This window comes from Canis lupus, chromosome 26, assembly GCF_048164855.1.
Source record: "Canis lupus baileyi chromosome 26, mCanLup2.hap1, whole genome shotgun sequence".
Taxonomy (NCBI): domain Eukaryota; kingdom Metazoa; phylum Chordata; class Mammalia; order Carnivora; family Canidae; genus Canis; species Canis lupus.
Window position 1 is genome coordinate 5,267,043 of NC_132863.1, and position 13,119 is coordinate 5,280,161.

The 13,119-nt window shown below is 41.6% G+C and overlaps 1 protein-coding gene across 9 annotated transcripts in view; it reads right to left on the reverse strand.

The window, feature by feature from the left end:
* Positions 1 to 13,119, reverse strand: part of CFAP61 (cilia and flagella associated protein 61) — a 275,850-nt gene that overhangs the window by 96,651 nt on the left and 166,080 nt on the right. For 5 of the 9 annotated variants that reach the window (XR_012018154.1, XM_072799837.1, XM_072799839.1 and 2 more), the window contains 2 exons: positions 11,340 to 11,459; positions 2,821 to 2,919 (listed from right to left, as the gene is read on the reverse strand). The exons of 1 other annotated variant lie outside the window; for it this stretch is intronic. Coding sequence is in view for 7 of the 8 variants with exons in the window: in XM_072799837.1 (XP_072655938.1) it covers positions 2,821 to 2,919; positions 11,340 to 11,459 (219 nt within the window). In the remaining variant the exon portion in view is untranslated. The remainder of the gene's footprint in view (positions 1 to 2,820; positions 2,920 to 11,339; positions 11,460 to 13,119) is intronic. 3 more of the 9 variants (XM_072799842.1, XM_072799841.1, XM_072799840.1) reach the window with 1 other exon arrangement.

A 13,119-nucleotide genomic window follows, 5' to 3' on the forward strand; every position in this document is an offset into this window, starting at 1 on the left:
AACTAGAACCCTTCAGAACTGGAAAGAACCTTAGAGGTTTTCATAAAGGATTTATTGTGACACTCCAAAGAAGGAGCATCACAACTAACATTCGTTATTCAGGGTTGAATGTCCAATTAGTCGATTTCTCCTGCTTCCTGTTTCTCCTCTGCTCCCACTGCCTTCCTTTCTGCTGTATCCCGGCATGTCATTAGCACCTCTATAAGATGCTGGACTCAGGTTGGTGGGGGAGCAAGGGGAAGATAAAAAATGCTTGTTCAAAAATTAGTAACAACAATAATCAAAACACTGGTTAAGGCAAAGTTCAAAATTTGTATTTAGAATGAGGAATTTATATTGTTAAATTTATGGATGTCAATGCATTAGTTATTTTTAAACTCCATGACCAGAGATAATTTCCTTGATGGAATAGGAGGACCATTTGAAAGGCAACATCCTGTTTACATTTCATTTTGTGGTTTTTAAGAATTATGATAACACACGGTCACCCACCCAGAGGCATCTGGCTGTGTTATTCAGTCCTTGTCTATGTTCTGATTGAGAGGACTTTTGCAGGTACTTTTGGATGCAACTTTCATCTGTTTGACATTATTTATCGAGCACCTGCTATGTGTCACGCACTGCCCCAGATGCTGGGGACATGCTGATGAACAAGACAAAAACAAACAACCCTGCCCTTAAAGAGTTTACAGTATGCAGAATATAAAGAATAAACATAATTTTAAAGGGCAAATTTTGTAATATTTAGAAAAATTTCTGTAGCAAGAAAAAAAAAACAGATCAGAGGAAGGAGAACTGGAGTGTGTGGGAGTGTGGAAAGTCAACATTTAAGCAAAGACTCCAAGGGGGAGACCTGCCCGCTGTGTTTCAGGAACATCATGGAGGCTATGATGGCTAGAGTGGAGAGAACCAGGGTAACAATGGTAAAAGACAAAGTCAAAGAAGTAAGTAGACAGGGATGGATTTTAGGTTGGAGCATTCTAGAAGCTCCTGTGAGGATGGAAATGTTCTGTTGCTGTGCTGTCTGATATGGCAGCTCCTGGACAAATGTAGCTGTCTGAGCACTTGAAATATGGCTAACCTAATTGAGGAGCCAAATTTTTAATTTCATTTAACTTTACTGAGGTTAAATTAAAATAGCTCCATGTAACTAGTAGCCGCCATACTGGACAGTGCAGTTCGAGGCCGTTCAGTAATTGACATGATCTGATTTACATTACGTGGCATTGCTCTGGCTATTGTATTGAGAATGTGAGGGGCAAGGACTGAAGTAGGGCCACCAGGTGACTCTCAACCTAGCCACACACAGATCCCATGCAAATTCACACCAGCAGAAAGTCATTTGCTAGCTGTTCTCTCCAGTAGCATACCTAGCATGGGGACTGACAGAAACCTTTGTCAAGCTGACTAGATTGTTCTCATGAGATGTTCATCAATAAGACCAACATTTCCTGGGAATCCTGTAATTTGGAAGACAGGCAATGATGGAAGGAGACATGCACGTGTTGATCCTTTACCCTTTGTCAGAACTTGCTGGTACAGCAATATTAACCATAAATAAATAAATAAATAAATACTCCAGCAAGGTTGCCTTATCATACACTTTCCACAGTCAAAAAATCCAAAGCTCAGAGAAATGCAGTCCCCTTTGGATTAGGGGCATCCACCTGAATCCGCATCCATCTGGCTCAAAACCCATAACTTTTTAACTGTCCTGATGATGTCCTTCAAGACAAATAAAAGTTCATAGTCTGATAAAAGTATTAGGTCAACGTGAGCTGACGAAGGTTCTGCTGGCAAGGAAGCTGCCATTTTTCTCACTGTTTGAAGATCTCTTCATCCTGGATTCTAAAATGAACACCCTAAGAGGGAACAATTTCCTTCTCCCCCGTTGGAAAAATTGGGACATTGTTTCTAGAGGCAGGGAGCCTAATATGCCCATGCTTTGCTACAGGAAATGAAAATTAATGCAAGCTGTGTGATAATGAAATGGCATTTTCTAGAACAAATGTTGACAAATAGTGATTCTACTGGGATGCAAACAATGAAGCTTGCCCAGACCAGCAAGAAGGTCATAGCATGATCAGCCCCACATGACAAAGGGCGGTGGGGGGGGGGGGTAGGGGTGTGAAACCCACACCCCAGTGAAGTGCCCATCTTTATCTCCCAACTCTGAACCTTCAGGAAGTCACCAAGCTTCCCTGCACTGTAATGTAACTCAGAAGCCAAGTGCAGGAGGTAGCTGTGTCAGTAGGCTCCATCCCAGTTGTTTGGAAGAAGGCAGACATGAGCCCATGAATAAAAAATGACAGCCCAACTCTCCATTCCCTCATTAGCAGGTTTGTGCTCGTATGTTCTAAGTGAGTTTGAACTACAGGAGAAAAGCCTGCCACCCTTCTTTTTCCAGTCTGAAATGTGCTACAGCTGACCCTTGAATAACACAGGTGTGAACTGCACCCACTTACACATGGATTTTTTTTTTCTCCATAAATACAGTACAGTATTATTATTATTATTATTTCTCTTCCTTGTGATTTTCTTAACTTTTTTTCTCTAACTTACTTTAAGAATACAGTATATATTACATGTAACATACAAAATAATATTAATCGATTGTTTATGTTATCGGTAAGGCTTCTGGTCAACAGGATATTACTGACTAAGACTTTGGGAGTGAAAAGTTACATGCAGATTTTGGACTGCATGGGGGTCAGCGCCCCTATAACTCCTGTATTTTTCAAGAGTCAACTGTATTTAGCATAAAATGCACACAAATGAGGACATTTAGGCCCCAGAATGAAAAAGCAATGGAATTCTTACTCGCTCGCTAAAAACTTCCTTTGTTCTGTGCCCAGAAGGTTTTTTCCAGGGAATCCATGGGTTGAAATCAGGGTGAGATTACTAAACTTCAGGTGAGGGCTAAGGAGAGAGAAGAGAATACATGAAAAGGGAGGTAAAACTCAACTTAGTGAAAGTTCATTATAATTCCATTTAACCTTATTTCACGTGTCATCCAATTGTTGAACTTTTCTTTTCAGCAACATTTTTTGCACAAACCTTCCAACCGAACCGACCACTTCAGGGAAAGAAGGAGGATGGCCCTGGAGCAGCTAACTGCAGAAACTTTCAGAAGCTACAACAGACTGTTATGCCAGGCACTATTTCATTTTTTTAAAAAGTTGCTTCTCAGAGTAAAACACAATACAACCCAACAGCAGGAGAAAGGAGAAAAACTGAATGTAAATTAATGCAGAGTTTGAATTTCAGACTACTCCTAAGAAGCTGCTTGGGATCACAACCACTAAGGCTAACACTTTCTGAGTGCTTACCATCAAGTGCTTCGTGCGTCCCTCATTGGGTCCTTGAAGCAGCAGTACCACTAGGTCAGTAAAAATATCCCTATTTATTATGTGGAACTGAGGCAAAGTGATCTGCCCAAGACTATACAGCGGGGGAGTCTGGAGGCAGGGCATGAACCAGGCTATCTGGCTCCAGTGTCCACTCACCTAACCTCTGTCTCTATGGCCTTGTAGACACCAAACTGTTGACAAGGATCCAAAAATCATCTAATCCCCATCAGTCAACATTAATTTTATTATTTTCATACATATCTGATACATATGTGTGTATATATATGTATGTATATATTATATGGTGCACTTGCACTTACTATAAAAATATATATTATTTTCAAATATATCTAATCTCTCTCTCTCTCTCTCTCTCTCTCTCTATATATATATATATATATATATATATATATATATATATATATATATAAATTACTCAAATCAGAGTATCACCTAGGAGAAAATTCTAGAAGGTTCCTTTTAGAAGCAAAACTGCTTTATATTTGCATCAGACTTTCCAGGGCCCAAAGCATGTTCATAGGCATTATCATAGAGATTAATCTTCAAAGCAGTTTGTGCCAGGGTCAGGGGGCAGGTTGCTATTATGTGCATTTCATACAGAGGAAAATCAACGAAACACCAGTAAGTTGTTCATGGTCCCAGAGCTCATGGGCAGCAGGACCAGAAGTGAGAACCACATGTCTTCCAACCTCCAGCAGTGTCCTCTGAGTCCTGTGAGTGATGTTAGGTGGCACACCCGGAGCACAAAAGCAGAGGCTGCTGGAAAACTGGTGTGCTCAAGACTTGCTCCGTGTTTCCCCTTACATATTAAAATACTACTGCTGCAAATTTTCCCTCCAGCTAAAGTCAGCAAAATTTTATGGGTGAGTTGATCTTTTCATAGGATGGTGAGAAAGATATTTCTCTCTAAAATCTCTTCTTAGTTCACACCTCCCCTTAAACCAACCAGATGCCACAAAAGAAACCTTTACCAGGTTCGAGAACACCTGCCCTGCTTTTCCATGAGGAAATTGGAAATTTTCCAAATGTGGAAATGCTATCAATTTACTGACAATCTGATAAGTAGCACTAAAAGCAGGAGACTTTTGGTAACAGCACGGGCCAGCAATGTAATACTCAACTGCACCTGACATTTAAAAATAGCTAAATATTATGAAAGGTTGTGCTCTAAAGTCTCGAAGGATGCATGTCATTTAAGAATGAATATTCTTTTTGATACTAAGAAAACCAACCACATCTTATCCTCTAATAATCAGAATAAAATTTTTTGGATGTGTTCAAATAACATAAAGGTCACAATTAACCCCAGCTACTTAGGGCTGCTGGTCTGCAAATGCACACTGATGACAGGTCGTTAATCTAGTTCCATTTAACGGAAAATGCAAATAATAATACATGCTTATACTCACATGAAGTTAAAATTTATTTTGGCTTTGGTGCCTGTGTGATGGAAATGTGGTTTATGTTGTACTAATAATACCATTATATACTGGCTGTTTTTATAGCTCTATGTGAACAGGCGGCTTAGTAATTATCCAGCTATATCTTTTACTACAAAAACAATCCCTTTGGCACTGAATAATTTGAATGATCTAACAACATGGATCAAATGACTTCTAAATTGCCAAATTGCCACACTGTAATGTCCTGAATTATGCAATTGTGCAATTAAAGACTTCAAAAGATTTTGAGTACAGTACATTTTCTGGATTTTTATCTATAAGGGGACCAGCTTCCCATTTCTTTTCTTCAGCCTTAGCCAAATTCCTTTTGCATTCTTCACTTTGTCTGCTCTGGCCCTTTATCCAGTCTTCAAGGCCATGAATTTAAATTTTCTTTTTTTTTTTTACTTTAAATTTTCTTGTTCTCCCTCTGATCTCCTTTCCTCATTCTCAAGTGAGTACGTCTCCCACATCAAAAAGAAGACAGAGACTAGCCACCAGGCATCCCCACCCCGTTTCCCTTCTTGTTACCTCCAGTAATATCTACAAGAGTGTTCTTCCATTCCCTCTAATTCAGAAGACAGGTTCTCCGATGTAAATGGAGGAAACGGGGACAGCCGGAGCCATGAAGGAGACCCTGGCTAAAAGCTGCAGCCATAGAACCTATGGTCTGGGACAACATTCTCCTAAGGTTCTCTTCTATGGTTGCTTTTTGTACCAGTTCTTCCTCCTTTGCCCATCTTTCCCTGTTCACAAGCTCCCTAGTCTTTGTGCCAGTAACCTGGGCCATGCTCTCTACTGCCATGACTTCCTCTCGCATATTTGCACCATAACTTCCCTCTGAACTTGACACCCAATTTCCAAATGCCTACAGGTCCTAACAGGTCTGCTTCACAGGCATCCCAAACTCCTTATGTGTCTACACAAAGGTCTTTGGAGCCCTATTCCATTGCTGCTTTATCTCCATGAAAGGCATGACCAACTAACCACGTCTCTAGTTAGAAATCTGAGAGCCAAGTTCAGACTGCTACCCTCTTTCTCACTTCCCACATTTGGTCACCATGTCATCACTTTTACCTGGTCCACATGTCTTGAATGTGCCACACCGACATTCCCAGGACACGTAGCCTTAGCTCACCTTCTTGCCTACCAAAATAGTCGCAGGTGAGTTTCTCTGGCACAAGTCTCTCTCTCTTCTGCCCATCTTCCACATAGTCATTGGAAACCTCTTTTCAAATTAAATCAAATCTCAATTATCCCTGGTTTTAAGTTTCCCTGTTTGCTCACCATTTTGATAGCAGCAAAGCAGAGTGGCTAAGACCATGGGCCCAAGAGTCAGATTGCCTCAGTTGGACCCCAGGCTGCAGGACTTTCTAGCTTCTTGACCTTGGGAAAGTGGCAACTTACTTAACCTCTCTGCAGCTCAGTTTCCTAGTCTGTAAAATGGTAATAAAAGAACCTAATGCCTTACAGGGGTGCTGTGAGGATTACATGATAGTATCTGTAAAAATGTTTAGAATATCGCCTGCTACATCTAACATTTGCAATAAATTACAATTTTAATTAAAATAATTTAGAACATCAAATCCAAATTCATGAGCATAGTATGTAAGGCCTTCATACCAGGGCCTAACCTTACCTCATTAACCATCTTGCTAACCAGCCAAAATTCCCTTTCATGACTCTTTCATGCCTTTATATGAATGTGTCCATGTTTTCCTCCAACCTTGTATTTTTTTAGTTCATTTTTAATCTGATTCAGAAATATCCAAATATTTAGTTTCTTAAGTTTATAACTATCTAAGAATATTGTTCCAAAATAATAAAGTTTGTAATGTACAATTTTAGTAGGTTTGGCTCTTCCGAAGATGAAATATGAAGACCAAATGTTTAAGGCTTTTAATGCGATGACCAATGAATATTTTAAAAGTTCCTGCAAATAGAACAGTGAGTCACAGGGTACGTCTTGGATTTGGGTACGACGTCAACAAAATGGCAGGAACAGCAGGACCACAGAAAAAAACACGGTTCTCAGATCTAATGGTGTTAGCTTCATGTACATAAACAATATCTAACATTATTGTGAACCCTCTGCTCCAAAATCAAAGGTCATGGTGTCGTGGAAAAAAAGAAAAAAGTTCAAGTTAAGTGCTCAAGCCAATGAAACATTAAACAAGTGCACCTGCATTTTTGCAGCAGATAATTCCAGTGGGGATTTTATGTTGCTGTGGATACAAGGGGAAGAACAGCTCAAAGATACTTGTAAAGCAGGGAGGGATTAGAGTATCTAGGGAAATAAGTAAAAGGTATTGCGTTTCATTCCATGCTTCAGGAGGACAGCTACAAAATTAGGTCTAAACATCCTTATCCTTCAAATAAAGAGGGTCACATTGCCAATTTATTGTGAACATGATAAAAGAAACATAAAACTTTTCATGTTGCTTACCCTTCTGGGCAATAATAGAAAGCTGTCAGCCTGCCAAGTGAATGTTTATTATTTTTATTTGTAATTTTTTTCTTGGCATTTTTTTTCTTTTGGCATAGCAAGGGCAACCAAAGCCAATGATTTAATTAACTGCTTTCATTAATGCTTTTATTTGAATAAATAATGTAGAGAGAAAATATCCCACATCAATCTAAATGTTACCATTTAATTTACTAAAATCTTTGTTTTCTGAATTGTTCAAAACAATGACAAAAATATTTGCCAAATTACAGTAAATCCTAGCTCAAGACAGGTATTTAACCTAACTGCTTATTTAAGTGGTCAAAGAATGACTCCAATCTACTTAGTCTTAATGATATCACCAATGTCACAAAATTAATGATGAAATGCTATAGATGGAACTTAAAAGTTGGGAGTTATGTGAACTTCCAATACCGAGAGAAAAGTATATGGCAGAACAAGTCAAAATATTTATGGTAAGTTTTTAAGAAAATCTACCAGTTTTTCCCTGAAAAATGTTTTAACTTTCTTCAGCAACGTCATTTTGTTTAGATCACAAAAGAGATTTTTTTTGACAATGCCCCTGGCTACTTCATTTTTGTTGTGTTGGTAAAAACCCAGCTGCATCCATGGCCACACCTAGCAGTCTGTAATGGCACACTCGGACCTCCAGGGGGAGACCAAAGAAAGAGAGACCCAAAGAGGGTGGGGTCAAGGATTCTGAGCACTGCTAAAAGTGAGTAGAGTGTTCATAGGGTGAGGAAGAAGTTTAAAGTTATCTCCCTAACGCTTTTTCTCTCTTCTCTTAGGTGCCATCTTTCATGGCTCCCCTGTTCATGGAAGCCCCAGTAGGAACCAGCATGGGGCCCAGAGAAAAGGCCCAAGGAGCAAGTCTTATACCTGCCTGAGTCCAGGCTTGTGTCCTAGGACAACGGATCTAGAATCAACATTGAACCCAGCAATAAGGTCTGGGTGCCTGCCTGGAGTAACATAGGTGCTCTGGAGATTCTCCAGGGACCCATAAGGGGAAATGGGTGGTCCCAGGGTAAGGGACTAGGGAGAGGGTCTAGGGACTAGAGGATCTCAGATCCTCTAGCTTGTGTATCTCTGCATAAAAGTAAACCATAAATCCTTACTGAAAAAATGAAAATGAATGTAATATTTGAAATGGTCATTGAATGAATAAGAATAAAATTTGGAAGTCCGGGCAGAACAAATGAAATTGAATTTTGCTTTATAATTTATGGGAAATGATTATATATATGAAGTAAAAATGTTCTACATTTATACTTTGAATATATTTTTTATATACATGGGGCACATACAAGATGTAATCCCAAGACAGAAGTCAGAAAAGAGCAGCTGGAAAGCCTCTGTACACAAGAGATGGTGAAATATAAGATGCTGATCAATCACTTCCCTAAGACTGGAATGAAGCATTGTGGGGATTCAAAAGTGAGTGAGATCACTTCTGGAAGTGTGGGGGTGGGGATGAGGATGGGTTTTATGTTTGGGGCAAATGCTGGTGATTACATACACCATATGGGCAGGTTTCCTCATGCTTGTCAGATATATCCTCTTGGACCTTTATTCTTGATGGTAATAGTTTATGCATGAAGTGTATGAAATGCTTTCTACTAGGTCCAATTTAGCATGTAAATACAATGATATGGGCTAATGACTTCAGCTATGTCATTTTTAATAATAAGTTAATGATTATGCCTGGTAAGCTCTGAAGTAATGATATGACCTAGAAGTTTAGGATTTGTTGAGAATTAGAACATGTGGTTTGGAAAACAAGCTCATAAAAGCTCAAAAAAATTACAAAGGGCAATTACAAGGGGAAGTAGGTTTCCTTATAGATAAGACTGCCAATTTTGAGGAAACGTCTACAAAAATGGTTACAATACCCAGGTGCATGTCTGAATTATGTGGGGAGTCTTAAAAATACATATTCCTGGGACCCATGCCATCCTGGATATTATAGCCACAGCAATAAGGGCCCAGAAAACCCTCTTTATAAGTACCACCTCCAACTCCACCCCTACCTCCGTGCCCACTAGTTGAGTCTGGAATTTTCATAATCTGTTGCTTATAGAAAAAGTTACTCAACATTAACCTCATGTCTAGGAACCTGATCACAACACTTTTCTCCATCACAAGTTCTCAAAGCACAAGGAAATTCAAGGCAGCTTTTTTTTTTTTTTTTTTTAAACCCAAGTGCCTTACTATGCTGGTATATTGGGAAGATTCTGGTTATCCTTTTGAAAGAAATCATCTTCAGGGAACTCCAGTTAGAGAATAACATGGTCTCCAGAGGCCACGTGCCCAGTAGCTGGCCTTGCCTGATCTAGGTCTCACACAGCGGCTCCAAGTGCTCCAGTTCTCCAAAGGGGATGGCTATGGCTACCTAGCACCTCTACACAAGGACCATTCCCAGATTTCCAGGCTTCTCCTCCAGATTTCTACCTAACATCAAATGGTGTAAGAGAAGTACCAGTATGACACCTCCTTAATCCCTCAGAGTGCTTGTAGCTACTTCTATTTGCTTGTACTGGGTCCACAGAATTCAACTGAGGGTTGATATAGGGAAGCAAAAAAGTGACTAGTGGATTCAGAGCTGAGGCAGGGTCAGGGGAGTCTGACTTAGAATGTATGGTGTCCTTTGTCTTTGGGGAGTGAGGCTGAATATGAGAAAGGTGGGGACAGTAGGATGGAGATAGATAGTATCAACTAGTGCCATGGCAGTCCAAGTAACTCCCTGGAGGACTTGGTTAAACAGAGATCTCTAGGCCTCACTCTTCAGGTTTCTGATACAGTAGGTCTGGGGTGGGACCTGAGAATTTCTATTTTTAACAAGTTCCCAAATGATGTCCATGCTGGTGGTCCATTTTGAGAACCTGTGTTCTAGGCGGAGAAAAATGAGAGGCTCCCAGGAGTTTTTGGGTGCTTAAGAAAAGTGGGTAGAGTTTAATATAAGTTTCAATGAAGGAAATACATGATCCCATTAAATATCTAAGACATATGAGTAAAGACTGAAATTTTTGTCTCAGCCTTTTTTTTTTTAATGTAGTACAACTCCTAGATTTGGGGTGGAGGGTGCACTCAGGGACCCCCAAGACTTACATGATAAACTTAAGGTCAGTGGCAAAATAGAGGACCCAAAATAGATCCAGATTAAGGTTTGCAAAGCATCCAAGTATCACGAAAGGGCCTAAGAAACATCCATTGGCAGCCCATAAAGCAGTGAAAGTTAGTGGGAGCCAGAGATGTAGTCCCTGTGACCATGAGTCTTGGGTGCCTTAGGGATTTATCTATCCTAGAGTCTAGGTAGACAGCTAAATGAGCTGGGCACAACTCCAGTTTTCTTCATAGTTAAGCAGCTTTGCAAAGTAGTGACAATACAGTGTTGGTCGGTTTTTTTGGCCTTCCTGATGTTAAACCACCAATGGTGGTGGCCATTTTAACTGAACTTCAAGAGGAGGTCTTTGCCAGACTGGGAACTCTTGCAAGGAGCAGACACATACGCAGGCAGGAAACCCCTGTGATCCTTCCCTAATCCTCAGAGAAGAAAGCATCTTCCATATTAAGGCTCTACCTCCCCAGTCTCTTTCCTCCTATGAGAGACAATGTGAGGCAGCCATAGGGGAACTCGATATGCAGATTTAATTAGTGGGGTGATGTCAGTCTAATATGTTTTCAGGACGAGGCTTTTCCACATGCTTTGTATGTATTACCTCATTTAACCCTCGTGCCAGTGAGGTGGAGAGATTCTGGGTTCTCTCCCCATCGTACAGGAGAGGATAGTAAGGTTCACAGATGTTGGAGGATTTTCCTGGGCCCCATCAGTCATGACAGAACACTGACTCTCTCCACCACACCCTAACTTAGTGGTTCTTGGACCCATTACCCCCACCTCCGAGGGTTGTGAAAACACAGATCCCTACCCCCGTCACCCACCCATTTCTGATTCAATTCTCACAGGGTGGTACCTGAGTATCCACATCTCCAGCAGGTGCCCAGTGATGCAGATGCACTGTTCCACAGACCACAATTTGAAAACTATTGCTCTAACTTTACCTCTGTCCCAAAGTAAAAAGAAAGTATTTGTCAAGATGGTTCCCCCCCAAGGCTGTCTTTTTTTCCAGCAAAGGTTTCTGGTAAAGCTGAACTGGGTCCTCTTCAGAGATACAAGAATGCCTGGGAAAAGAGGTGGCCATGAAATCCTCTCACCACAGCCTTTTCATCTAGCCTCACTTTTTCTCTGCCTCCATATCTGCCCACATGCTTTGCTAAAAAACAATGGAATATTAAGAAAGAACAAACTGAAGAGCCTAACCCACATCACCTGCAAAAGGCTCTCCCACCCCAAAGCCTTCCTGCTCCTCTCTGCCTGGGGGCATTCTCTGACCAGGGGAGATGGAGGGACAGGCTGGATAAACAGCCAAGGGTGACCATGCCACCAGAAGGATGGTAACTGGTGAGTAAATACAGCACCTCTCTTGGGTGAAGAGGGGCCACTCTCTCGTGCCCCTTTCAGGGCCTAGAATGGGGTTAAGTCTCAGTTGCCCACAGCAAGCTCCTGACCAATGCTTTTTGTTTTTGTTTTTTTGTTTTTACTTCTCTTTCCCACCCCACACCCTGCGGTCTCGGGGAATTTCCTGGGATCACTCCCAAATAAACTGCTTGCACCCAAGTTCTTCGTTTTCAGCTTTTGAAGGAAGGCAACCCACGACAGGTGCCGACATCATCATTTGAAAATGATCTGATAGCAGAGGGTGTAGAGTGGGTGAGTCTGTTACTCAGTTTGCATATGTGGTTTGTACTTTGATCGTGAAGAACGCATTCCCTACTTATCCCCAAAGAATCACACATACAAAAAACCCACACAAAAAATGACAGTAAACTTGTCCCAAGAAAGGTCTAATTTTGCTCAAAGAATCTTGCTTTTCTTTTGTTCTGGGATCTCTAAAGTGGGTAGTAGGAGAGAAGTTATCCTGAGATGAGCAGGAATGGGTCATTTCAGTAAATGAAGATTTTTTTCATTTAACATTAGTCACACTTAAATCTTGGAATCAGATTAGGAAACACAATTGTGATCAGCAACATCAGGGCGTCTCAGTCATTATTTTCTGGTGGCAGAATGCCAGGTCCTTCTGCCTGGGAAGGCTGGACCTCTGAGCCTGACACAGAGCTGTCCCCCCTCGCCACCCCCACCGCCCACCCCCGCCAGCAGACAGGCCTCTGTGTGTCCCCCCCCACACAGGCCCACTGTGAGGCCAACATAACAATAGGCAAGAGCGACCTGCCCGCGTTAAGCTCTGCCTGCTGCCCAGGCAAAGCAGAGGCAGCACCTTGTGCACCACAGGCCTGGCCACCACACGGCTTGTGCCCTGGTATCAAAAGGACAGTTGAGGAGAGCACATGTCCCTCCATTCGTGGGGCTGAGACCAACAGGAGGGAACAATGACGATCCCCAACCTGTTCACTGGGGTTTAGCTCTGAGATCAGCAAGTAAGCACTAACTATTTAATTAGTCACCTAATTAGTGACGGGCCACACTGAAGGTTTCAGATGTCCTCAGACAAATGGAGAGATAAAAAGTCTAATTAAGCTGCCAGCACTGGGCTGGAGGCTGCCAGACCCACAGCTGCGCCGGATATGTGGCCCCATCACAGGACTTCTAGTCATCCGGCCACCCTGGCGGGTTGACGAATGTGCCCTCCTCGGTCTGAGCTATTCTCAGGCCCCCAAACACACCTAACCAGATGAGGGGTTAATGTTTAGGTAGCAAACCAGAGATTTTATCCCTTGGTGAGACTATTTGGTTGGTATTGTTGAGAAAACTCTCCGCCTGCCT